Raw genomic sequence first — 23,485 nt, 5'->3', positions numbered from 1 at the left:
TGCCAGATTTCAGTGTTTTTAATCAGAGCGAGCAAGGTGGGGGAGGGTTCACAAGAGCATTTCCTATCCACCTGTGAGGATCAGTCTTCCAGGTTCTCTCTTTTTGCCTAGTAGATCAGCACTGAGTCCACTCTGCATATTTTCAGCCCACCCCCAAGAGCTGAGGCCTGGGAGCTGCTGCACACTGCAGCCCCTCATCTGTCACCATTGCCCACATGGTCCACATCTCCAGGGGGCGGAGGCGGTGCACCAGCAGGAGCCCCCTGTAAAGGCAGGGGTCCAGGGGGTCCAGGGGCTGCCGGATTCCAAATGTCTTGAAGCCAGCATGGTGCATGGGGCTCACCCCCACCTTCCTCAGGCACATCCCAACGAAGACGTCATCGATAGGGAAGAGCTCAGCCTCCTCAGAGGCTCTGTTGAGCTTCCTCACTGTGGCTCTGGACATGACGTAGCCGCCGCCCCCGGCATAGGGTGGGTAGTGGCGGGCCCTGTACATGGAGGGCGGGATGAAGTATTTGACTCGAGTGTTCCTGTTGGGCAGGGCCTGGTGGATGACATCTCCTACCAGGAGGTCCTGGGCTGGGTCCTGGCCATCTAGGAACTCCAGCACATTGGGGACATGGACAAACACATCGTCATCTCCCTTCAGTATGAAGTGGGCCTGGGTGCAGGCAGCCGCCACCCAGCGGTGCAGGTGCAGCTCCTTGAGCGTGAGGTTGAAAAAGTCTTCAGCAAAATCCCACTGCAGGATGTCATCGAACAGCCGGCTCTCATAAGTCAGCAGCTGGGCCAGGGGTTCAGGCCCTACCACCCCTAGGAGGAACACAAGCTTCAGCTGTCGGCCCCTGGCCCAGCTCCCTGCCCGGCCCCACGTGCCGCGGATGGCTGCACGCTGCTCCACATGACTGGGCTGTGACTTGATGGCTAGAAGCAGGAAAGTATCCTTGGCACAGCGGGAAGGCTCCAGCAAAATGGAGAAGTTTCTGCAATGGCGATAGGTCAAGAAAAGGCGGTGCCGGCTGGGCAGGGTGAGGGAGGTGCTGGCCGCCGTGTGGTTGGGTAGGCAGCGGCTGTGGTGGGGCCCCGGAGAAGCCCAGAAGGACTGCGGGGCTTCAGAGCCCCCGGTGGGCACAGCCTCCTTCCTCAGGAGCAGCAAGCAGCTAAGCAGCAGAGCCAGGAGGAGCAGCAGCCAGCCCCTGTGGCACATCGCGGCGACGCCCTGTGAGGTGAGAGACCTGAGCCCAGGACCCTGCTTGCTTTCAGGACTGCTTTATCCTTGGTGTGCCCTCTGCCACTCCCCAGAGAATCCCGAGGCACACCTGCTCTACCACTCGCCTGCCTTCTGCCATCTTCAAGGGACTGGCCGGGGGCAACGTTTTCTCCTAGGTAACTTGCATACATTTTAAAACACCATAAACACTCTCAGCCTCTCCCAGGAAATGTGGTGGGCTTGGGCTTTAGAGGGCTTCACTGCAAATGCACACTTGGTTGAGCTTTGACTCACATTCGTTCCAAGCAGAAGACACTAAACGCTCTTTAAACCTAAAGTCAAGATACTGCACAGGGAAGTGGAGCTGTGGCTCAAGTGGCAGAGCACCAGCCTCCCAGGAAGGAACAATCTCAAGGCCCTGCGTTCAAGCCCCAATATCAGCACACAAAAAGGTTTTGCACAGAAAAGCTGTGCGGACAGGCTCAGCGCCTGTCTGATGATGCAGCCCCAGGCACTGAGCATAGGGTTCCAGCCTCAGGGGAGAGGAGGTTGCACTGCAGGGCAGGGTGTCCATGGCCTCTAGAGAAAACACATGCACACCTGTGCTCTGGTGGCTTCTTGGTGAAGTCAGCCAAAGTGGAATGCAAAGTCCTGCATAGCACCGGAAGGCATAAGCCCCACAGCCCCTGGGCCACAGGCTGGCCCCCTGGTTCTGCCGCTTACTGCACCGTTTCCCAGCAGTGTAAAGGTGGAGGAAATGCATCCACCAGGGCCACAAGGAGCCAGCTTCACCCAGCTCATCACTTGTCCCTCCAGCTGCCCCTTTCCCAAAAAATCTAAGTCTCCATTGCTACACCTTCCAGATCTTTCTCCAGTTCATCTGAACGTGCCCACCTCTACTGCCCCTACCGCCCCTACCATCTTCTCCCTGGCAAAGCGCCCAGGGGTCCAGAAGCCGCCCCAGGGCAGTGAGCCTCCAAAAGCTGCGTGAAGCCAGGGGACGAGCTCCGCAGGGGTTTCAAGTGGGAGCTGGGAGCAGAGACGCAGTGGAGGCTGTGGAGCCAGGAGTGAAGACCGCTCATGTGTGCGGGCTCTCCAACTGTGCTTGGGAGAGGCGGGGACTTGCCAGCGAGAGGCGCCCGCGCCCCGGGGACAGACGAGCCCCGCCCGCGGGGGAGCCATTCCTCCACCCCACCTCCGCGCCCCTACCCCGAGAGCCGCTGACACCCGCTGCCCACGGGAAGCGGGGCCACGGGAGCGAGAGCACAGCACTGAGCAATGAGGGGCGTGCAGACACGAGGGGGTGCAGAGCAATGAGGGGCGTGCAGACATGAGGGGATGCAGAGCAGTGAGGGGCGTGCAGACACGACAGGGTGCAGAGCAGTGAGGGGCACAGAGAAACTGAGGTCGCAGAGCCTTGGGGCGCAGTCGCGAAGAGGGGCGCAGAGCAACGCGGGGACTCGGCGCGGTAGCAGCCCCCTGATGGTCTTTCTAAGCGGCTCTAACAGGTGCGAGGGGCTTTCGGGGCTGCGGCGCCAAGCCGGGCTGACCCCGCGGGCGCCAGGCCAGACTGTTCCCCTCCCTCGAGGCGGGGCACCCGGCGGCCCGCGGGCCCCACCGCAGGAAGCGGCTGGACACACGCAGACGCACCTGCTCCGGCACAGGGGTGGCGCCCATCCTCCCGGCAGTGGGGTCCGTAGCCCAGTCCTGCCATCCGGACCCCGAGGACCTACCTGAGCGCACGTCCGGGTCGCGCACCGGAGAGCAGCCAGTGCAGCGTCCAGACGCAAGCCGCTCGGGAAGGGGTCGTGGGCGGGCCCGGTGAGGGGCGTGGTCTGGTGGGGGCGGGGCCTCCCTTGGTGGCTCTGTGCGGACGCCCGACCTGCGCCCGGGGTGAATTTCCGCTAGGCCCCGGTGCCTCCGCCCGCACCCCGTGTGAACTACTGCGGCCGGCCGTCCAGGGCACCTGCCCAGTGCCCCAGCCCAGACGGCTCCGCCTCCCCCTGAACCGAGGCCGGCGAGGCCGCGGCGCCGCAGCCCCTCCCCGCGCGGGCAGGCAGGCGCCCAGGCCGGAGTGCTCAGAACGCCTTTACTGGCCCCGCCTAGTCCGCCAGGGTGCGGAACGCCTCCTCGGCCGTGCGGTACTGGCTCAGCTGGATCTGCACCTCCACGGTCAGGGGCTGCGGCCGGTACATGGCCTCGTAGCTCGGGGCCGCTGCCTTGGTCTTTTCTGAGAAAACAAAAACAAAACACAAGCAGATGCGTGGACTGCAGGTGCTCACCGCACATCTCAAAACTAATCAGTGTCAGCCCTTCCAGGGTTCACGAAATAAGAAAATCAAATTGCATCTATGTCGATCCTTTAATAAGATGTAGTCCTTCCACGTTACAAGACACATTAGCTTCTTAGTGATAAAGATTGGGACCAAGAAACTGAGTGAATGGGTCTGGGGATATGGCCTAATGGCAAAAGTGCTTGCCTCGTATACATGAAGCCCTGGGTTTGATTCCCCAGCACCACATATACAGAAAATGGCCAGAAGTGGTGCTGTGGCTCAAGTGGCAGAGTGCTAGCCTTGAGCAAAGAGAAGCCAGGGACAGTGCTTATCAGTGGACATCAGTGAACTAAGCCATCACCCAGGGCATTCTCACCCTCCAGATAGCCCACTTTCCCTCTACTTCCTTTCCTATCACTTTCTCTTTAAAAAGAAGCAATCAATCATGCCAGGTGCTGGTGGCTCACACCTGTAATTCTATCTACTCAGGAGGCCAGCCTGGGCAGGAGAGTCCATGAGACTCTTATCTCCGATAAACCACCAGAAACCTGGAAGTGGTACTGTGGCTCAAAGTGGTACAGTGTTAGCCTTGAGCTGAAGAACTGAGGGACAGCGCCCAGGCCCAGAGTTCAGGCCCCATGACTGACAAAAAAAGAAGCAGCAGAAGAAGCAATCATAGAGATTTGTGTTTGTATGGCAACACTGTCAAGGTACAGCAGTGCCGAGGCGGTTCTCAAGGTCTCAGAGCTCTGCTTGCTGAGCCTTGGCAGGGCCTCGGGGCCCACACTGCAGCCTCGTACCTTTATTACCAGCTTTAGGTTTCTTGGTCTTCTTTGAATCCTGAAAGAGAGAACCACAGGTGAGATGCTAACTGCCAGGAGGGGGCGGATGGTGAGGGGACCAGTGATGGAGAGAGGGGAAGGGGGGTGCATCCCAAAGGCCCACCCTCCCCTTTCCACCCAACCCAAGGAAGGCCCTGGGTGGCCCAGCATGCACTGCAGCAGAGGCAGGCAACATGACCAGCCTGCTGTACCCTGGCAAATATCAGCCTGTCGATCTCCAGGCTGCGGACCACACCGAAGTTGCACACGGTGGACACCAGCGGCTCGCCCATGAGCAGGGGCTCCAGCACCAGCATGCCATGGCCCAGCACCTTCAGGATGGGTGGATCTTGCCGCAGCTCCTTGGGCTGCTCCTTCTTCTTCTTAGGGGCCTTCTCCTGTGGAGAGGCCAGGAAGGAGGGCCGGGCCGGGCCAGGGACTGACAGCAGGCTCCTGTCCCCTGCATGGACAGGCCCCGGGGCCGCCATGCCAGTACCTGGGGGGCCTCCTCCACTTTCCCTTTCTTGTCTTTGTCCTTTTTCTTGCCATCCTCCCCTTTGCCCTTCTTGGCAGGCACGGGGCTGTCCCCAGGCGACACCAGGGGCCAGGAGAGAATCTAGGCAGAGCACACAGCCAGGTAAGCAGGGGCGGCGGGATAGCCCCCCAGGCCCTGGCCAGGGTGCCTCTCCCTTTGCAGGAAGGCATGCGATGAGGCCGCTTCCATGGCGGAGGGCAATGGTGGGGAGGCCGGGGCAGCGCCTGCACCCACCTTCTCCTCCACGATGGTCACTGTGGTCCCCGCCAGCAGGAAGGCCTTGACGTGCACCAGGTCCCTAAGCGTGTGCTGCATCTCATACCCGCAGGGGATGATGTCAGCCCAGGGCTTGGGGACCGTGCTGAACAGGACTGTCCTTGGAGGGCAGAGGCCGACAGGGCACTGTCACCAGGTGGGCTGGCAGAGCTGGCAGAGCGGGAGGGGATGGAAAGAGAAGGCGAAGCCAAGGGCAGGGCGGGGCAGGGTGCAGCTCTGCACAACCGATGGAAACCAGCCAGAAATGCATCCAAGGGTCTTTGGTTTTGTTTTAAGCAGTGTAGCAGGAATAATTAAATAAATAGCTTGTGCTATAATCCTGGCTTTGAAGCCAGACCAGGCAGGCAAATCCTTGTGATGAATCATCGGGAAACCTGGAGAGGATTTTGAAGTGATCTCTAGAAGTCACTGAAGAAAGTTCTCACAGCAGTGAGAACTTTCAGGGCCAAACTCTGGGCAAAGGACAGCGAAGGGCTGCGTAGTGTAGAACCACGGCTTATAGGTGCAAACAGCCTGGAGTGATAGGGCATGAGGTTTCAGTGAGAAAGTTAAGGGATTGGTGCCCAGGTCTCAAGTTCAAGCTACAGTACAAAAAAAAGCCCTTGTAAAGGTAATGACATCAACAAAGACAAAAAGCATGTATTCATCCTTTTCCTAATTAGTGTAAAAAGAAAATACCTAAGGGCTGGGGATATGGCCTAGTGGCAAGAGTGCTTGCCTCGTATACATGAAGCCCTGGGTTCGATTCCCCAACACCACATATACAGAAAACGGCCAGAAGTAGCACTGTGGCTCAAGTTGCAGAACGCTAGCTTTGAGCAAAAAAGAAGCCAGGGACAGTGCTCAGGCCCTGAGTCCAAGGCCCAGGACTGGCAAAAAAAAAAAGAAGAAGAAAGAAAATACCTAGGGTCTGGGAATATGGCCTAGTGGCAAGAGTGCTCGCCTCATATACATGAAGCCCTGGGTTCAATTCCTCAGCACCACATATATAGAAAACAGCCAGGTGTGACTCAACGGGTAGAGTGCTAGCCTTGAGCAAAAAGAAGCCAGGGGCAGTACTCAGGCCCTGAGTCCAATCCCAGGACTGTCAAAAAAAAAAAAAAAAGACAGATTCAAAGCCAGCCCTGAGACTCATCTCCAATTAACCACTAGAACCAGAAGTGGCACTGTGGCTCAAGTGGTAGAGCACTATCCTTGGGCTGAAGAGCTCAGGACAGCACCCAGGCCCAGAAAAGAGAGGAGCAAACAGATGGTAAATCAGAGGACAGGTGTGGTGGCTCAGGCCGGTAATCTCCGGAGGCAGAGAGAGGAGGACGATGGTGCCAGGGGTCATGCCTACCCTGGAGAGGGGCAGAGACGGGGGTCAATCCGTGGCCGGAGCTTCGCCAGCTCTTCTGCAGATTCCGTGGACTGTGGCAGTGGGGCTGAGTGGACTGTGAGGCCAGAAGATTCAGACGGGACCATCTCGGTAGCCCCAGACTCCACGGATTCATCAGCCGCTTCATCAGGGATCAAATCCACTGGCTGCGTACTTGTCACAGGGACCTCCCTGCTGGCCACCTTAGAGACCTCCTTGCTGGCCTTCTTTTCTACCTCCCTGATGGGCTTTCTGGGGATCTCCTCCTCCTTGCTGGCCTCTTCAGAGGACTGCTCTAGGCTCTCTTCTTCCTGCGGCTCTGGGCTGGGAGAGGGCTTGACGATCTGTCAGAAAAGACCATGCGCTGCAGGTCAGGCCGTCCCTGGTCCCCTCGTCCCCTCCACGGATGCCTTTTGCCTTTTTCTTTTGTGGCGGGATAGACCCTTGGCTAACACTAAGCAAGCATGCTCCCCCTAGTGTACAGTGGAGAGTGAAACAAAGTCAAGCCTCATTTCTCCTGAGAGTCCAGGTTACTGGTACACACAAGGCCAGCTTCCATGTGATTGGGAAGGCGCTGGCTATTTGTCCCCATCCCCCAGTGTCCCTGAGTCTTAGACCACGGGGTGCAGAGAGGTGGGGGTGTCATGGTGGAATGGTACCTGGGCGCCAAGCCCCCTGTCCACTGTGATGCAGGGACACCATCCTGGCTTGACCGCACACAGCCCAGGCCCAGCCCGCTCCTGGGGTAGCCGGGCCACACCTGGGCCAGCACCCCGTCATACGCTTTCTCCTCGCCCTCCTCGTCCTCCACAAAGTCGTAAGTCACATAGTAGTTGTAGGTGATGAACGGGCCCTCGGGGCCCGGCTCAGGGTCTAAGATGGAGGAGTCCACCACACCCCTGACACTCCCAATGGTCACCACAAACTGTGCTTCACGTGCCAAGAGATCTGCCAGGGGACAGATGGCAGGAGTGAGGGACCAGGACAGACAGACAGACAGACAGCCTAGGGAGTGGGGGCAGGGGAGGGACCATCCCCCATCGGATCAAGTTCAACGGGAAGTCAGAACGCCTTGTCCTGATCTGTCACCCAAGGTCACAGACCACACTTGTGGCAGGCTCTTGATGGCTCCTGGGGGCCGAAGGCCCTGCCATACCTGGCTCATGGGCCACAAGGGGGCGATCTCAGGCTTCCCTGGACGTGACTGAAACAACGAGGGGGGCCAGAGGTCATCTGGAGAAAACCCTGTCCCAGACCTGGCTTGCTACACCAGACCAATGTCAAGATCAGGTTGGGAGTCTGGTGTGCTGGGCAACTGCACTTGGAGGCCGGGCTGTGGGTGACACCCCTGCCCTCCACCCACCCCTGCTGGACCCACCAGCACTGCGGCTGAGCCCCCGGAACTGGTGCTTCTCGTTGGGGGACACGATGATGTCATCCAGCACACAGAGGCGGGCCAGGCTGTCCACGGTGAGGCCGCGGTAGTAGGGCACCAGGGCCAGAGGGTTTCCCTGCAGTACCAGCAGCCGCAGGTTCCGGAGGGTGGAGAGGCTGGCCACCATGCTTTGCAGGTCTGTCAGGTCGTTGAAGCCCAGGTCCAGGGAGATGAGGTTGGGCCTGAAAGGGAGACCACGCCACGGTGAGCCGGGGCCAGCGCCCCAAAGCCTGGATGATAAGAGGCCTGGCACTTCAGGCTCGTGGCCTGAGGCTTGCACTGCCTGACTCCATTCACACAGAGCTCTTCCTCTCAGTGAAAAGCCCAGTTTCCTGTTGTGCCTCCTCAGGGTGGAGGGGCACAAGTGGCTTTGGGGCCCAGGGGTGCCAGGCTGGAGGTGCTCTTCATTGTCCTCCTGGTCATAGCCGCACACAGCTGCACGCCCCATGGCTCACTTCCTGGGCTAGGGTGAAGAAGAGCAGGCCGGACCGCAGGAGAGAGCACTCCCTGGGGGCCTCAGGCACCCTCCGGGGACATTCTGATTGTCACCAGACGGGCATGGAACAACTCCAGGCATCAAGTGGGTGGAGGGAAGAGGTGGTACTGGAGCTCGGGCACAGCATAGGACACATCCCAACAATGAGCAACTGGCTGCAATGTCAATGAAGCCTGTGGAGAAGCTCTGCTGCCCAGCTCTGCCCTGTGCCCGGCTGGCCCTCATCCGACTCCAGCAGGGTTTCTGATTGACTGAGAACCCAATCTAGGAAGTCAGGGCCTCCAGGGTAGAGTCATCTATGGCTAATCCTTCCCTCCCCTCCTCCTGGCCCCCACATACCAGTGTTTAGAGGTGACGAAGAGACTTTCCATGGGGCCCAGGAGCTTGTTGTGGCCGAGCCCCAGGTGCTGCAGTCTGGGTGGGGGGTGCGTGCACAGGCATGCCATGCTGCTGATGGAGTTGCCATAGAGCTCCAGTACCTGGAGGCCACAGAGGGGGCTATGCTGGCGAGGCCCAGGCTCCCCAGCCTCCGCCTCCTGCTCTGCCCTGGGAAACTCAGAAAGGGGCTGTCTGCTGCATGCACTCTTTATTTTATTTATTTATTTATTCATTCATTCATTGATTTACCTGCCATTTCTGAGGCTTGAACTCAGGGTCTGGGGCTGTCCCTGAGCTTTTGTGCTGAAGGCTAGCACCCTACCATTCGAACCAAAGCTCCACTTCTGGCTTTTTGCTACTTAATCAAAGATAAGAGTCTCACCAGTTTTCTGCCAGAGGGTTAGCCATTCTCAGGGTTTAACTCAAAGTCTGGGTCTTTTGGATAGGGTGAGCTGAAGATTCATGATAAATCCTGACCTATCTTTTTCATCTTTTTTTTTTTTTCTTTGCTGATCCTGAGGCTTGAACTCAAGATCTGGGGGCTGTCCTTAGGCTTCTTTTGCTCAAGGCTAGCTGGCGCTCTAACACTTGAGCCACAGTAACACTTCTGGTTTTTTCTGAATAGTTTATTGGAGATTAGAGTTCTCATAGACTTTCCTGCCCCAGCTGACTTCAAACTGGGATGCTTAGATCTCAGCCTCCTGAGTAGCTAGGATTATAGACGTGAGCCACCAGTACCTGGCTTCAGCATATATTTATGTTTAACTTTGTGTGTGTGTGTGTATACCTGGAGTTTGAACTCAGGGCCTCATGCTTGCTATGCACTTTACCATTTAAGCCAAATCTCTAGTCCTTTCAACTTTTGGGGGAACATGGCCTAGGGCTAGGCCTTCTTTAGCACATGGCCACCCTGACCAAACCAGTCTAGGAGCAGGCTTTCTGGGTTCCTTGCTTGAAGCCCCCCTGGAACTGAAGCTCTGTACCTTGAGTGTCGGGGGCAGATTCGAGGCATCGACTTCATTGATTTCATTGGCACTCAATATCAGCTCCTCAAGCTTTAGAAACTTCAGGAGGTCTTTATCCACCAGGCTTATCTGGAAGAAAGGAAAGGAGGCTGAGGCTCTAGCAGACCAGGTGGCGGTAGAGCAAACATGGAGTCTACATTAGGAAAACAGCAGCAGAGTCATTCCCAGCCCCAGTCCTACCAGCCCCCACACCCCAGGCCTTCCCCACACTGCAGTTCTGCAGAGTCAAAGGTCTCCCCCAGACCCGCCCCTCCTCTGTGGGGCACTTCAAGGCCCATGTTCCATGTCCCTCAGACTGTGAGATTCTTGGGAGAGCAGGTATCTGGTCTTCTTTGCTGTATACCTCAGAGCCACAGTGAATCCTAGGCTCTACCATCTGGCTAGCCTGATCAGGGAAGGCTTGCAGGAGTCACCCTGGCATAAGGGAAGCAGAAGCCACCATTCCCTGTGGCCTACAGGACATCAGGGACCTTCCCCACCGGGCCTTCCCTACCTAAAGGAAGCCCTGCAGCTTCCCCAGGGGCTTCCTGGAACACAGATTTTCAGTGTTACTAGGACAGTCCCTAGCCAGTACTGTGTATTTCCTGGGTTCTCTGGGGGGAGGGGGGAAGCAAAGATCTGGAAGGCTAAGGCCAAGTTTCCAAGCAACTTTTGGGTCCTGTTATGTTGGATCTAGCAAAGAAGGCCTTTTAATAACATTAGAAAACAAAGTTAGTGAGATGTGAAACTTCCCCAGCTCCTGTCCCCACAGTTAAACGTGAAAAGAAAAAAAAAAAATCAGTGTGGACCAGGTGCTGGTGGCTCACACACACCTATAATCCTAGATACTCAGGAGGCTGAGATTTGAGTTTCATGACTCAAAGGGAGTCTGGGCAGGGAAGTGTGAAATTCTTCTCTCCAATGAACCACCAAAAACCTGGAAGTATGGCTCAAGTGGTACGGAATAAGCCTTGAGCAAAAAACTCAAGGATAGCACCCAGACCCTGAGTTCAAGTCCCAGGGTGTGACAGGAATCATCTGCAAAAAAATGCAGATGAAGAAGGAAAGGCAGGAGCCGGTGGCGGGCGCCGAGGGACGCCGCGGCCTAGGGCCCGGGGTTCCAGGTGAGGCGCCGTGGGAACCCACCTAGCCCCACCGGCGCCTTGGAGGCGCCCGCCCCTTGACGCGAGGAGGAGGCGCGTGAGGGCCGAGACCCCTGGGCTTCCCGGGAGGGAGGGAAGGGCTGCGCCCTGGTCCGCCCGCCTCGCCCTGTTCCCCTGCTCCCCCCCCGCCCCCCCCCCCCCCGACGTTCGGCTCCGCTGGAAAACACCTGTAGAAAGTGCCGCCGGAAGCTCGCGTCTGATCCGCCCCCGGTGACCAAACTTGGGGATTGGTTTGCACAACAGGCGCTAGCTTACGGGAGCGGGGGGAACAGGTGTCCCGCCAGGCGGGGTGCTGGGGAGACCGCGGCCGAGACGGAGTCAGGCCAGGGGCCCGGAGGCCAGCGGTGCAGGGCGGCCGGAGCGCGCCGGTTACCTTAGCGGCTTAGCTCCTGCCTCTTGCCGTCTGGGCTCTGCCCCCGCGGCCCTTTGTGCCTCATAACTCACCGAAGGGTGAGGGGTGCGGGAGCCCGACGCGCCCTGCCGCCGCAGCACCCTCCTGCGGGACCGGGAACCCCCAAGGATTCCGGGACACCAACTGGAAGCCGCACTGCGGCGCCTGACGCCATCACGTCGGCACCGCACTTGGGCCCCGCCTCTCGAAGGTGGAGCCAGTGAGGAAGCCCGGAGCCGACGCGGGGCGGGGCCAACCGCCGTCCTCCCCCGGGGGGCGGGACCCCGCGACCCCTGCCCGCGACTGAGGCTCTGCGTCCTGGGGTCCCCACCGGGCCCAGGCCCGCGGAGCTGGGGTGAAGTGTTCCCTCGCTCGTTCCCCACGTCTGCCCCCCTCCCGACTTTTTATCTCGCTGGATCTCAGCACCAGCTGTGCGACTGGGGGCTGCCACGCCTTCCCCTCAGCCGGAGGTTGGAGCCAAGGCCCAACCATTCTCCGCCCGCCTCACCAAGGGCCCTGGCGCAGCTGCGGCTCCGTGGGCAAAACGCGGCCCAGGTCTCCTCCTCCCCTGGTTGGGTTCTCCGGAGCCTGAAGAACACCTTCTTGGTCCTCACCTTATCCCCAAGATCGCCCCGAGGCTCCCCTGGGCCTAACCGTCAGCCGCTCCTCAGCCCCTCGCGGCACAGGGCCCGGGACCTCTGATCTTTTGACCACATCTCTTTCCCCTGGAAGAGGTGACAGGGCCCTTTCCAAAGGATGCAGAAAGAAACTGGAAAGCAGAGCCTTGCAGCCTGCAAAGGGCAGGACAGGAGGTGCAGCCCCTGTGCTGAGGTCAAATGCAGCCTGGGGCCTGGGCTGGAGAGAGGTCAGAACGCTGGTGCCCTGGGGTGGCTGGAAACAGGACAATTCCATAAAATGGCTGGCTTCCAATTGTGATCCTCAGATTTCAGCCTCCTGAGTAGCTAGGATTACAGGTGTGAGCCATGGATTCCTGGCTCCCAACTTCCTAAGGTTGGTGTTATGAAAGATAATTACTGTTCATTACATAGGCTGGATGATCCATGACATTATCTGTTCATTCAAGACATGTTTGCTGAGCCCGCTTTGCTCCCAGCTCCCTGGAGTGGGGCCAGTACAGGGTAAAGACATGGTCTCTGCTCTTGGTCCAGAACACTGCGTTGCTTTTCCTTCCTTTCCTTTCTTCCTTTCTTTTCTTTTTGTTGGGGGGCTGGGGAATGAACTCGGGGCCTTGTGCATGGCAAGTGCTCTATCACTGGGGCAAAACATTGTAGGAAATGGTTTTCAGCATATTGGGCCCTTTCACCTGAATGAGCAGTTGCCCAACAAGCATGTGAGTGGGTGTCTATGGACATAAATATGTATATATGTATATATATATATATATATATATATATATATATATATATATATATATATACATATTTTTTTTGGCCAGTCCTGGGGCTTGGACTCAGGGCCTGAGCACTGTCCCTGGCTTCTCTTTTGCTCAAGGATAGCACCCTGCCACTTGAGCCACAGTGCCACTTCTGGCCATTTTCTGTATATGTGGTGCTGGGAATCGAACCCAGGGCCTCATGTATACGAGGCAAGCACTCTTGCCACTAGGCCATATCCCCAGCCCCATAAATATATTTTTTAATTTTCCAATGGGAGCATAGTGGGTTACATCAGCTTGCCAGACAACATTAGGTTTAAGGCCTCTGGTGTTAACTCCAGGAGATTGCAGAGGCAGGACCTGCAGAAATGGCATACATGATTTGCATGTCCTTATGATCTTTTTTTAAGTCCTTTATAGGGACCAAAGGGAATTTTTTATGTAACCCTCTCCAATTTGCAGATGCTGAGTTGAGGTCTCTTGTAGAGGCTGAGTTGGGGTCTTTTGCAGATGCTGAGTTGGAGTCTCCTGCATATGCTGAGTTGGGGTCTTTTGCAGATGTTGAGTTGGGGTCTCCTGCAGATGCTGAATTGGGGTCTTTTGCAGATGTTGAGTTGGGGTCTTCTGCAGAGGCTGAGTTGGGGTCTTTTGCAGATGTTGAGTTGGGGTCTCCTGCAGATGTTGAGTTGGGATCTGCTGCAGATGCTGAGTTGGAGTCCCCTGCAGATGTTGAGTAGGAGTCTCGTGAATAGTCTGGGTTGGGATCTCGTGCAGATGCTGAGTTGGTGTCTTCTGCAGGTGCCGAGTTGGAGTCTCCAGGAGATGTTGACCTGAGGTCTCATGAAGATGCTGAGTTGAGGTCTCCTGCGGAGGCTGAGTTCAAGTCTCCAGCAAATATTGATTTGGGGTCTCCTGAAGAGGCTGAGTTGAAGTCTCATGCAGATGAAGAGTTGGGGTCTCCAGCAGAGGATGTGGTGGAGTCTCAGGCTGAGTCTGAATTGGGGTCTCTTTCAGGGGCTGTGTTGGAATCTCTGGCAGGGGCTGTGCTGAGGTCTCCTGAGGAGCCTGAGTTGGGCTCTCCTTCAGAGACTCAGTTGGGATCTGCATAGTAGAACACATTTTACTCTTTGTAGTAGGTTGTGGAGTTCGGTTTCCATGCTGAACTTGAAGGGGAAATGTCACATGAGGAGGAGTCTTCTTAGGGGATGGAGAATATTCAGCCTCAGGTGGGTTGTGAAGTTGAGGAAAGCAGCAGGCCCACTGCTTCAAAGGTGACCTTGTGTGTCACTGGAGTCCAGGTTGGAGTTGGACCTATGATGGATAATGGGGCTTGGGATCTGAAATCATTGGGTGGTGTTGAAAGGTTATTTAAGGTCTCCTGTCTGCTTGGAGAAAGTCCAACCTCCATATTGGATTCTGGAGTTAGGGTAATTTCCACATCAAAAGGTTGAACTGTGACTTCAGTCAGATCTGGATGCTGAGACTGAATCTTATCTGGGTGTAAAAGGGTTACCTTAGGGTGTTTTGGAGGAGTTGTCTTCTTCAGAGATGAAGATTGTTGATAACTCTATGTTGGATTCTGGAGTTAGGGTAATTGCCATATCAAAAGGTTGAACTGGGGCTGGGGATATGGCCTAGTGGCAAGAGTGCTTGACTTGTATACATGAGGCCCCGGGTTCGATTCCCCAGCACCACATATACAGAAAATGGCCAGAAGTGGCGCTGTGGCCCAAGTGGCAGAGTGCTAGCCTTGAGCAAAAAGAAGCCAGGGACAGTGCTCAGGCCCTGAGTCCAAGCCCCAGGACTGGCAAAAAAAAAAAAAAAAAAAAGGTTGAACTGTGACTTCAATCAGATCTGGATTCTGAGACTGATTCTTATCTGGGTATACCTCAGGGTGTTTTGGAGGAGTTGTCATCTTCAGAGATGAAGATTGTGATTGTTCATAGTCTATGTTGGATTCTGGAGTTACTGTAACTTCCTGGTCAAATTGCTGAAATGTCACAGTGGGCAACGTTGAATGCTGAGTTTCATTTTGACCTCTTATTAGAACTGTCAGCCCCTGATACTCTGCAGATTGTGAAAGCATCTCGGTAGGGGGCTTTGTAGGCTGACTTGGGGCCTCATCTACTGTTGGAGGAAGTTCATCTTCAACAATAGCCTGCAGTCAGTTGGATGTCCACAGGTTGAACTGTGGTGGGGGGGCGCTTTTTTGTGACCTTAGAATGTTTAGCTGTAGTAGAGAGTTCTGGAGTAATTGTGAGTTCCACGTCAATAGGTTGAGCTGTGACAGTGGGCAATACTGGACTCTGAGTCAGATCTTGATTTGGTGTGGGAACTGTCATCTCATAATGCACTGGAGCTAGGGTCTCCGGCTCAGAAGGAGGCACTGGAAGCTGAACTGGACTCAGAACCTGCGCTGAAGAAAGTTCTACATCCATTGGAAGCCTCTTGTTGGGTAGATGACAGTTCTCCCTCCTGAAGGCTCCCTAGAGGCTGGGCTGGGGTCTGTTGGTGACTGGGAGTGGTGAAGGTAATCTGCACATTTGCATGATGAACTGTGACATTTGGCGATTTTGAATGCTGAGTTGTTTTTATTATTATTTATTATTATTATTTTTTTTTTTTGCCAGTCCTGGGCCTAAGCACTGTCCTGGCTTCTTTTTGCTCAAGGCTAGCACTCTGCCACTTGAGCCACAGCGCCACTTCTGGCCATTTTCTATATAGGTGGTGCTGGGGAATCGAACTTCATGTATACGAGGCAAGCACTCTTGCCACTAGGCCATATCCCCAGCCCCTTGAATGGTGAGTTTTATTGCTGCTTGGAAATGGAACACTTCCATCTTCTTGCACAGATGACACAGCCTCCTCACTATCAAGCTGTTGTGCTGGGGTTTCTTCCGGAGCTCCAGGGGACTGGAGCTTCTCAGGAATCCCAGGGTTCTGAGTATGGGTCTGCAGCTGGAACTCGGAAGATTCACCTTCCTCAAGGGGTTCTGGAGGTTCATCTGCATTCTCTTGGGCTTTCTCAGGTACACTATCAATAGAAGCCATATTTATACTTGGGTCTAGCTGAGATTCTGCAAATTGGTTTTCACTTCCCAGCTCATGCACTTCATATACTTGCTGTCTTAGCCGATGTAGCCAAGACCAAACTAGACCCTTTCTCAGGTTCTGGGGTGAAACAACCACTGGTTTAACTTCTGAATTAGTTGAGTACACAGAGGTGGAAAAAGTATTTCAAATGATGGTGGTCTAAAGCCTCAGCTAGAGAGCTGTACTCTGTCTGTTACTTTTGAGTGGCAGAGGCACTTTTGAGAGGCAGAGGTCAGGCCTGGTTATGATCCTCACCTTGCACTGGCACCGTCTCTGGGAGTCTGTGCTGCAGATTCAACTTGTCTGGCAGATCTTGATGAGAAGCAGGAAACTGATCTGATCCAGGAAGTAGCTGTCCAGCAGAATCTGTATTGGGAAATGTAAGCAAACTGTGAGTCGGCTCCTGAGGTCCAGCAAATATCTGAGGTGGAGCAGAGGATCCTAGGTCATCAAAGCCTCCCAGGTCCATCTTGTGATTGAGCATGGTTGAAAGCTCAGGTGAGATGTGAGAAAAGAGTGAAAACCCGGGCTCAGTAGGTCCAGCTGGATCAGAGTTAGGCTGGAACTGATTGTGGCCCACTGTGGTATTGGCCTGGCTTGAACAAACAGCCATAAGTGTATTGATATGAATAAAACCTTTGCAACACCTTTCCTCCAAGTTTGTCAAGATGTTGCACTGGCCCTTAATAAGTTCCAGGTAAGAGCATGCTTAAAAACTACTTCTGTGTGGACCACCAGGTTGCTTTTAATTGGAGTAAAGTGGCCTCTTGTAAGACTCATTGATCTGAAATCTGCGGTTCGAAGCCAGTCTGGGCAAAGAAAGGTCCCTGTGAGAGTCTTCGTCTCTAGTTGGCCAGCAGAAGTGCTGGGAACAGAGTCGTGAGTCGCTTTGAAGCTGGAAAGCTGAGGGACAGCACTCAGGCCCTGAGTCCAAGTCCAGTGACAGACCAAGAGAAATGCCAAAGGTGCATTTATACCAGCATGGAAAAGTCATTCCTGAGACAAAAGTGATGGAGCATCCAGAGTCAGTAAGCCATTGCTTAGATGGCAGAGATGGTGTTAGATCCTAGAGTCACTCCTGTTTGGCCTTTCAAAAGTTAATCAGAGGTAAGAGCTGGGAGGTCCTAGAAGAATAATTTGTAAGCATGCCTTTTATTGCCCATGTCTATCTACTTTGTAACTGGACAGGAACTTGCCAGTCATCTGTGATAGTGGGTAGTAAAGCTAAGTTTGTTAAATGGGGGATAGTTTAAAAATCCCAACCCCCTGCATCTACTCAAAGCCCTGACAGGCAGTGAGAATTTTAAGCTGATACATCTGTTCAGGAAATTTGTGGATCTGAGATCTTGTCCTTATTGAGATCTAAGGCCTGCAAAGGTAGTTTAGGCATTGTTACATCATCAGTTTCACCATCCAGGGAGGAAATTGCTTTTACAAACCAGAGTGCTAAAACACTACCGTGTCATATCCCAGAAAGAGGTCTGTGCAGTTATTAAAAGGTTAGCTATTTACTCCAGTTTGGAGTAAAGTTCCCAGTAACATCTAGTCCTTGGTAAAGTAGGCTAAGGATTGATAGGTTTCTGGCTAGGTAAGTGTAAGGCCCTCTCCCTGAGGACTACACGAAGATTCCCCACCTCATTAGGTCTCCACCCAGTTACCTGGATAACCTGCAGACCTGGAGGCATTTACCTCCCCTTTCCCTGAGGTCACATCCTAATCCACCTGTCTACACCCCTTGCCCCTGCCCTAGATATAAGGCAGGGCTGGGTGGGGGTCCTTCTCTCTCTCCCTTCTCTCCGGCCATGGATCACCTCGGCCACAGGCTAGCAGTTTGGTAATAAACGTTCTCTCCTGCCTGAATACCGTGTGGTGTTCTCCTTTACCGGCTACCTACTTTAAAAAACCTAACAGTAAGGTCAACGCCCCTGAGTCAGCCTGAAGAAGTTACACAAGATGGATGATCTCCGCCCATCAGCTCTCCCTTCAAGATCAAGGAACCAGAGTCATTTTAACATAATAATCCTAGCCTTATTGGAAATATTTGATTACTGAAAGTTATTGCCCTGGGAAAATTATGGCCAAAGGACATTGCCTAAAGCTGTCTTGACAGTGTGTCCAGATGGATTAGGGTGTGAACACAGAATAAGGAGGGAGGTAAATGCCATCAGGTGTGCCAGTTACCAAGGTAACTGGACAGAGATTTAAACTGCTGGGGGCATCTTCATGGAGCCCTCCTGGGGGTGGATCTTACAGATGCCACAGGCCAACCTTAGGCACTTAGAGGCACTGGAAACTGGAGAAATCCACTCTAAAATAGTAACTCATGATAGTTGGCTCTGGTCTGGTTTCTTAGGAGCAGCAGTCCCATCGGACTGACCCTATCTTTGTTTTCCCCAGCAGCCTGTGGGTGAAGTCACAGTAAATTGCCTTGATGTAGTTGAGATAAACCGGATTCTACAAACCAGAGGAAAAGAAAATGTAAATAGTTTAAAACTCTAGCAACAAAGAAGCCCCAGGAAATGTAAAGAGGAAAGTTAGTATAGAAAGCCTTGGAGAAAGGGATAGAGGAAACAAAATGGTTTCCTCTGGATAAGAAAGGGATTTGAAAAGTAAGAATTGTCAATTGTCACAGAATGTTCAAGTAAGTCACTGATGGTCTGAGTAAGTAGAAGAGGACATGAATGGGGATAAGGAAAGACTTTAGAAAGAGAATTGGGGAAGACAAGTGATTCCCTTTAGATTAGAAAAGGGAAGGGGCTGGGGATATAGCCTAGTGGCAAGAGTGCCTGCCTCGGATACACGAGGCCCTAGGTTCGATTCCCCAGCACCACATATACAGAAAACGGCCAGAAGCGGCGCTGCGGCTCAAGTGGCAGAGTGCTAGCCTTGAGCAGGAAGAAGCCAGGGACAGTGCTCAGGCCCTGAGTCCAAGGCCCAGGACTGGCCAAAAAAAAAAAAAGAAAAGGGAAGACATTCCCTAGAAAGTTTGAGTATGTAGCAAACGGTATCAGTATGTCTTAAAATTAGAGCTTATGAGTAAAGTTGGTATGTAATCAAATTGGCTATAATATAAATAGGATCAGAATTGGGGCTTCGGTGTGAAACTATGTTTATCTGTACCTGTATCTGCAGGAGTAGGGGACTTGTGTGATGTCATCTAAATGTAAACCAGAAAGATTTCATGTAAATATCTTTAACTGCTTGATTCCCTCGCTGAGATGGTTTTGCAAAGTATGTGAAGCCTGGATTTGCTCATGTATAGGCTAAGGAAAAGGGTGCACAACTTCCCTTGGCTACCTTAATTTCTACCCTCATGGGGCCCCTAATAATACTTTTGCTTGTGCTTACTATTGGACCCTGTATAATTAACAAACTTATTGCCTTTGTAAAAGATAGAGTTAATGCTGTTGAATTAATGGTGTTACGAGCCCAGTACCAACCTGCATGCTATGGTGAGGTAAAAAAAATCTTAGAAACTAACTCAGAGGAACCCATGATTGGTTTCCAAGGTTCATAAAAGAAATGGGGGAATGAAGAGACACAAAAGACCTCAGTGACTCCATCTTAAAAATCTAAGCTTGCCCTCCCCTAAATCAGGAAGTTACACAGAAAGCCTGCACTAACATTTTTTGAGAAAAACTGCTGAATGTCTGTGTTAAATATAAGCAAAGATTGAGACAGACAAGGGACAAGAGGAAGGAATGCGGTTTAGCCCTCTGCTAACAAAGTTTAACTGTAGCCCTCTGCTAATAATGTTTAACTTTAGCCCTCTGCTAACAAAGTTAACTATAGAGAAGCTTAGCCTATTTCCCTCTGCTTGCTTAGTGTGATGTAATTGCTATTCATTAATCAAACATATGCCTGACTGTGAGAAGTTTCCCCAGATTACTTAAGAGTTGTTTGTTTCATGATATAAAAAGACTACTAGAGGGCTGGGGATATAGCCTAGTGGCAAGAGTGCCTGCCTCGGATACACGAGGCCCTAGGTTCGATTCCCCAGCACCACATATACAGAAAACGGCCAGAAGCGGCGCTGTGGCTCACGTGGCAGAGTGCTAGCCTTGAGCAAAAAGAAGCCAGGGACAGTGCTCAGGCCCTGAGTCCAAGGCCCAGGACTGGCCAAAAAAAAAAAAAAAAAAAGACTACTAGACTTTGACTTGGGGCCTCTGAGTGTCACCATTGCTGCTGTGTGTGCGGAGGCCTGAGCTAGCTCACAATAAATGCCTCTTTGCTGTTTAAAAAAAAAAAAAGAAGAAGAAGAAGGAAAGGCATAGAAGGAAAGGGCATGAGGAAGATGGCTGGGAGGTGGTCCTGCCTGCCAAACAAGCTGCTAAGCCCAGTGAGACAGAAGGCAGGAGAGAGCCAGGCTCAGCCTCCACAGCCGCTCTGCAGCCCAGCAGGACTACACCAGCACGCACCTGCTTGTCCACCACCCTCAGGGACCGGAAGTAGGAGTAGAAGAAGGTGTCTTTGAGCTTCAGCGGGCTGTGGATAGCCATCTCTCTCAGGAAGCGGTCCTCCACCGAGGAGTACCCCAGCTGAGCCCCGTGGGCCCATGGTGATTGTGGGCTGCGCACCAGGCCCAGCAAGGTCTCCACGGTCTCCTCCTCTGGGCTCACTGCCTCCTCCTCCGTGGGGACCAGCTCCCTCCAGGTATGCCAGGTTTTAGGAAGAAAGCGAGACTTATTCTGCAAGTTGGAAGTGGAGAATTTCTCTAGGTCTGATGTGTCCATCTTAAAGATTCAAAACCATTCAAAGTTAAACACACTGTCCACTGGAAAAGCAGGGAAAGGAATTGCAAAATCTCCACAATGATCCTCACAACTGGGATTGGAGATTAGGCATGGAGATAGGGACAAATAAGGGAAGGGTCTAGACTTGAGAGACACAGATCAGAGGACAAAAGGCAGGGAGGATGGAGAGGACGGGAGAAGGGGGGGCCTGCCCAAGTCCTGGGAAGATTCTGCACTGTCCCCCTCGAAGCTGGAATCCTTGTGCCATGTTCCCAAAGTACAGCTGAGAAACTGCTACACCAAAGACCTTCACCCCAAAGCAGCCTGGTGTGAGAAGTCTGGGGTGCAAGAGTCTCTAGGCTAAGCAAGAGGCCCTGATCCAGGCCAGCTCTATGGGCTCAGACTGAGGTAGTGCCAGGGCCCTGCGCTAGGTCGACGCCCTTGGAACCCAGGCCCATTGGCCTACCCCCAACCCCAAATGGACAGCGGCTCCCCAAATGCAGTCTTGCACCTCCTCCCGGGTCTCACAGCCAACTCCTAGGTCTGGCTGGTCACCCCTTGGTTCCCAGGATGCTCCCCAAAAGACCACCGGGCTTCTAGGCAGGCTCCCCCAAGCATCCCCTGAGTCTGGGGCAGGCCCTGTCCCCCTTCCCAGCTTTTTCCCTCCGGCCAGGCCCGGACCCCTGTCTCCCGCAGGCCCCCGGGCGCCCGCACCCAGCTGCCCGTGCCACACGGGAACTCGCTCAGACACAGCTGCCGCAGGTGCTCGCGCACGGCCGCGCTCACGGTCCCCGGCGCGCCCTCGCCGCCTCTCCAGCTGAGGATGGAAGAGTTGGAGGACGCCATGCCTGCGGGCCTCAGCGCCCGCTGCTGGGCAACCGCGGGACGCGCGCGCGCTCGCCACCCCCGCTGCTAGGCAACCGCGGGACGCGCGCGCGCTCGCCACCCCTGCTGCTAGGCAACCGCGGGACGCGCGCGCTCGCCACCCCTGCTGCTAGGCAACCGCGGGACGCGCCAGGCTGGGCGCGCGCGCGGGAGCTGGGGGCGCGCGCCTTCTCCCCACCCGGGCCCCGTCAGCGCCCAAGCCCACGGGTCTCCCCTCCAGCCCTGATGTATGGGCAAGCGATCATCCACTCGCCCAGCCCACCAGAGCCGTGGCTTTCGTGGGTGACCTGTTTTTTGTTTTGTTTTGTTTTCCTCGCCCCGAGGGCTGTCCATGGACGGTTCTGTTTATTTGGCTGATCTGGGGATCGCAGTGTCTACTTTTTAACATTTTTCTTGAGAAGAAGTGTGCAGTGCGCACACTGCATCCGGGTCAGCGTCACGGGCCAGCCCCGCTGTCGGCCTTCGCGGCGGCTGCCGCACTGGGACCCCGAGCTGGACTGACCCAGTGTAAACCCCGCGGGGTTTGGGGAATTGATAGGAAATGCAATACCTTTGTCGAGATACAATTTCCACACCACCAGCCCTCCCCGCCCCCCACATTTTAAGTGTGCAATTCTGATGTTCATTGTGTAAGGCTGTCATCTTTTATGACTATAATCAACAGCTTTCAACAGCTACAAGAACCCTAATTCGGGGCTGGGAATATGGCCTAGTGGCAAGAGTGCTTGCCTCCCATACATGAAGCCCTGGGTTCGATTCCCCAGCACCACATATATAGAAAATGGCCAGAAGGGGCGCTGTGGCTCAAGTGGCAGAGTGCTAGCCTTGAGCAAGAAGAAGCCAGAGACAGTGCTCAGGCCCTGAGTCCAAGGCCCAGGACTGGCAAAAAAAAAAAAAAAAGAATCCTAATTCCATTAGACAGTCGAACCTTCCCCCCATCTTCTCAGCCTCTGACAAACAACAGTGCTCTACAGAGTACTCTAGATATTTCATATGGGTGCTAGAACAGGCTCTACTTGTCCTATATCTGGCTTCTCTCAGTGTATTTCTAAGGTTCATCCACATTGTAGCAATGTCAGTCTGCATTCTGAATAGTACTCCATTGTCTCACGACCACATTATTTATCCACATATCAGTGAAAGGATGTTTACATTGTTTCCACTTCCGGATATTATGAATAATAATGCATGGACCTTGGTGTACAAGTTTTTGTGTGAACCTATACTTTCACTTCTTTCTGTTCCCTCCCTTTTTTCCCTTCCTTTCTCCCTCCCTCCTACCCTTTCTCCCTTCCTTTTGTTACTGGAATTTGAACTCAGAGCCTTGTGCTTCCTAGGTGAGCCACCAGGCTGTCCACATTTCTTTTGAGTAGATGAAATTAAAGATAGATACATTTAGCCAAGTGCCTGTGGCTCACTCCTGTAATCTTAGCTATTCAGAAGGCTGAGATCGGAGGATCATGGTTCTAAGACATCCAGGCAAAAAAGTCTGTGAGACTCTTATCTCCAATAACTACTTAAACCTACTAAAAGCAGGATGTGGTGCTGTGGCTCAAGTGGTAGAGTGCTAGCCTTGAGCACAAAGAGTTCAAGCTCTAGGACTGGAAAAACATACGTTTAAATATTTGGCCATTTGACAAGTATATGTTTAATATTTGAAGGCATCTCTAAATTATTTCCACACTGGTGGTCCTGCCTTATATTCATTCAGGAAATATGTCACTATTCTGGTTCTTCCATACTCTCAACTCTTTATATTAATAACACCACCATAGATATGACTAGAATCCCTTTGTGGTTTTTAGTTACATTTCTCAAATGCCCAGCTAGTACTAAAGATAGTGAACATCTTTTCATGTAGCTTTTCTTGCCTTCTTTTTTTTTTTTTTTGGTCAGTCATGGGGCTTGAACTCTGAATCTCAGCCCTGTCCTTGAGCTCTTCAGTTCATGGCTATCTCTCTACCACTTTGAGCCATAGCTTCACTTCTGGTTTTCTGGTGGTTAATTGGAGATAAGAGTCTCATGGACTTTCCTTC

The 23,485-nt window shown here is 53.6% G+C and overlaps 2 protein-coding genes across 2 annotated transcripts; both read right to left on the bottom strand.

Moving 5' to 3' along the window:
- Positions 1–3: 3 nt before the first annotated feature.
- B3gnt4 (UDP-GlcNAc:betaGal beta-1,3-N-acetylglucosaminyltransferase 4) lies at positions 4–1,600 on the bottom strand. Its single transcript, XM_048343013.1, has one exon. The coding sequence runs from the start codon at positions 1,205–1,207 to the stop codon at positions 143–145; it is 1,065 nt and encodes a 354-aa protein (XP_048198970.1). The 5' UTR covers positions 1,208–1,600; the 3' UTR covers positions 4–142.
- Positions 1,601–3,253: 1,653 nt separating this feature from the next.
- Lrrc43 (leucine rich repeat containing 43) lies at positions 3,254–21,410 on the bottom strand. Its single transcript, XM_048340714.1, has 12 exons — positions 21,279–21,410; positions 20,250–20,519; positions 9,768–9,878; positions 8,746–8,885; positions 7,854–8,092; positions 7,194–7,423; positions 6,458–6,819; positions 5,077–5,218; positions 4,804–4,923; positions 4,520–4,705; positions 4,287–4,326; positions 3,254–3,440 (listed from the first exon to the last, which is right to left on the bottom strand). The coding sequence occupies exons 1-12, from the start codon at positions 21,408–21,410 to the stop codon at positions 3,313–3,315; spliced, it is 2,100 nt and encodes a 699-aa protein (XP_048196671.1). The 3' UTR covers positions 3,254–3,312.
- Positions 21,411–23,485: the final 2,075 nt, after the last annotated feature.

This window comes from Perognathus longimembris, chromosome 3 (genome assembly GCF_023159225.1).
Source record: "Perognathus longimembris pacificus isolate PPM17 chromosome 3, ASM2315922v1, whole genome shotgun sequence".
Lineage (NCBI taxonomy): Eukaryota > Metazoa > Chordata > Mammalia > Rodentia > Heteromyidae > Perognathus > Perognathus longimembris.
Note: the sequence above shows the minus strand (reverse complement) of the source record. Positions and strands in the feature narration are given on the sequence as shown.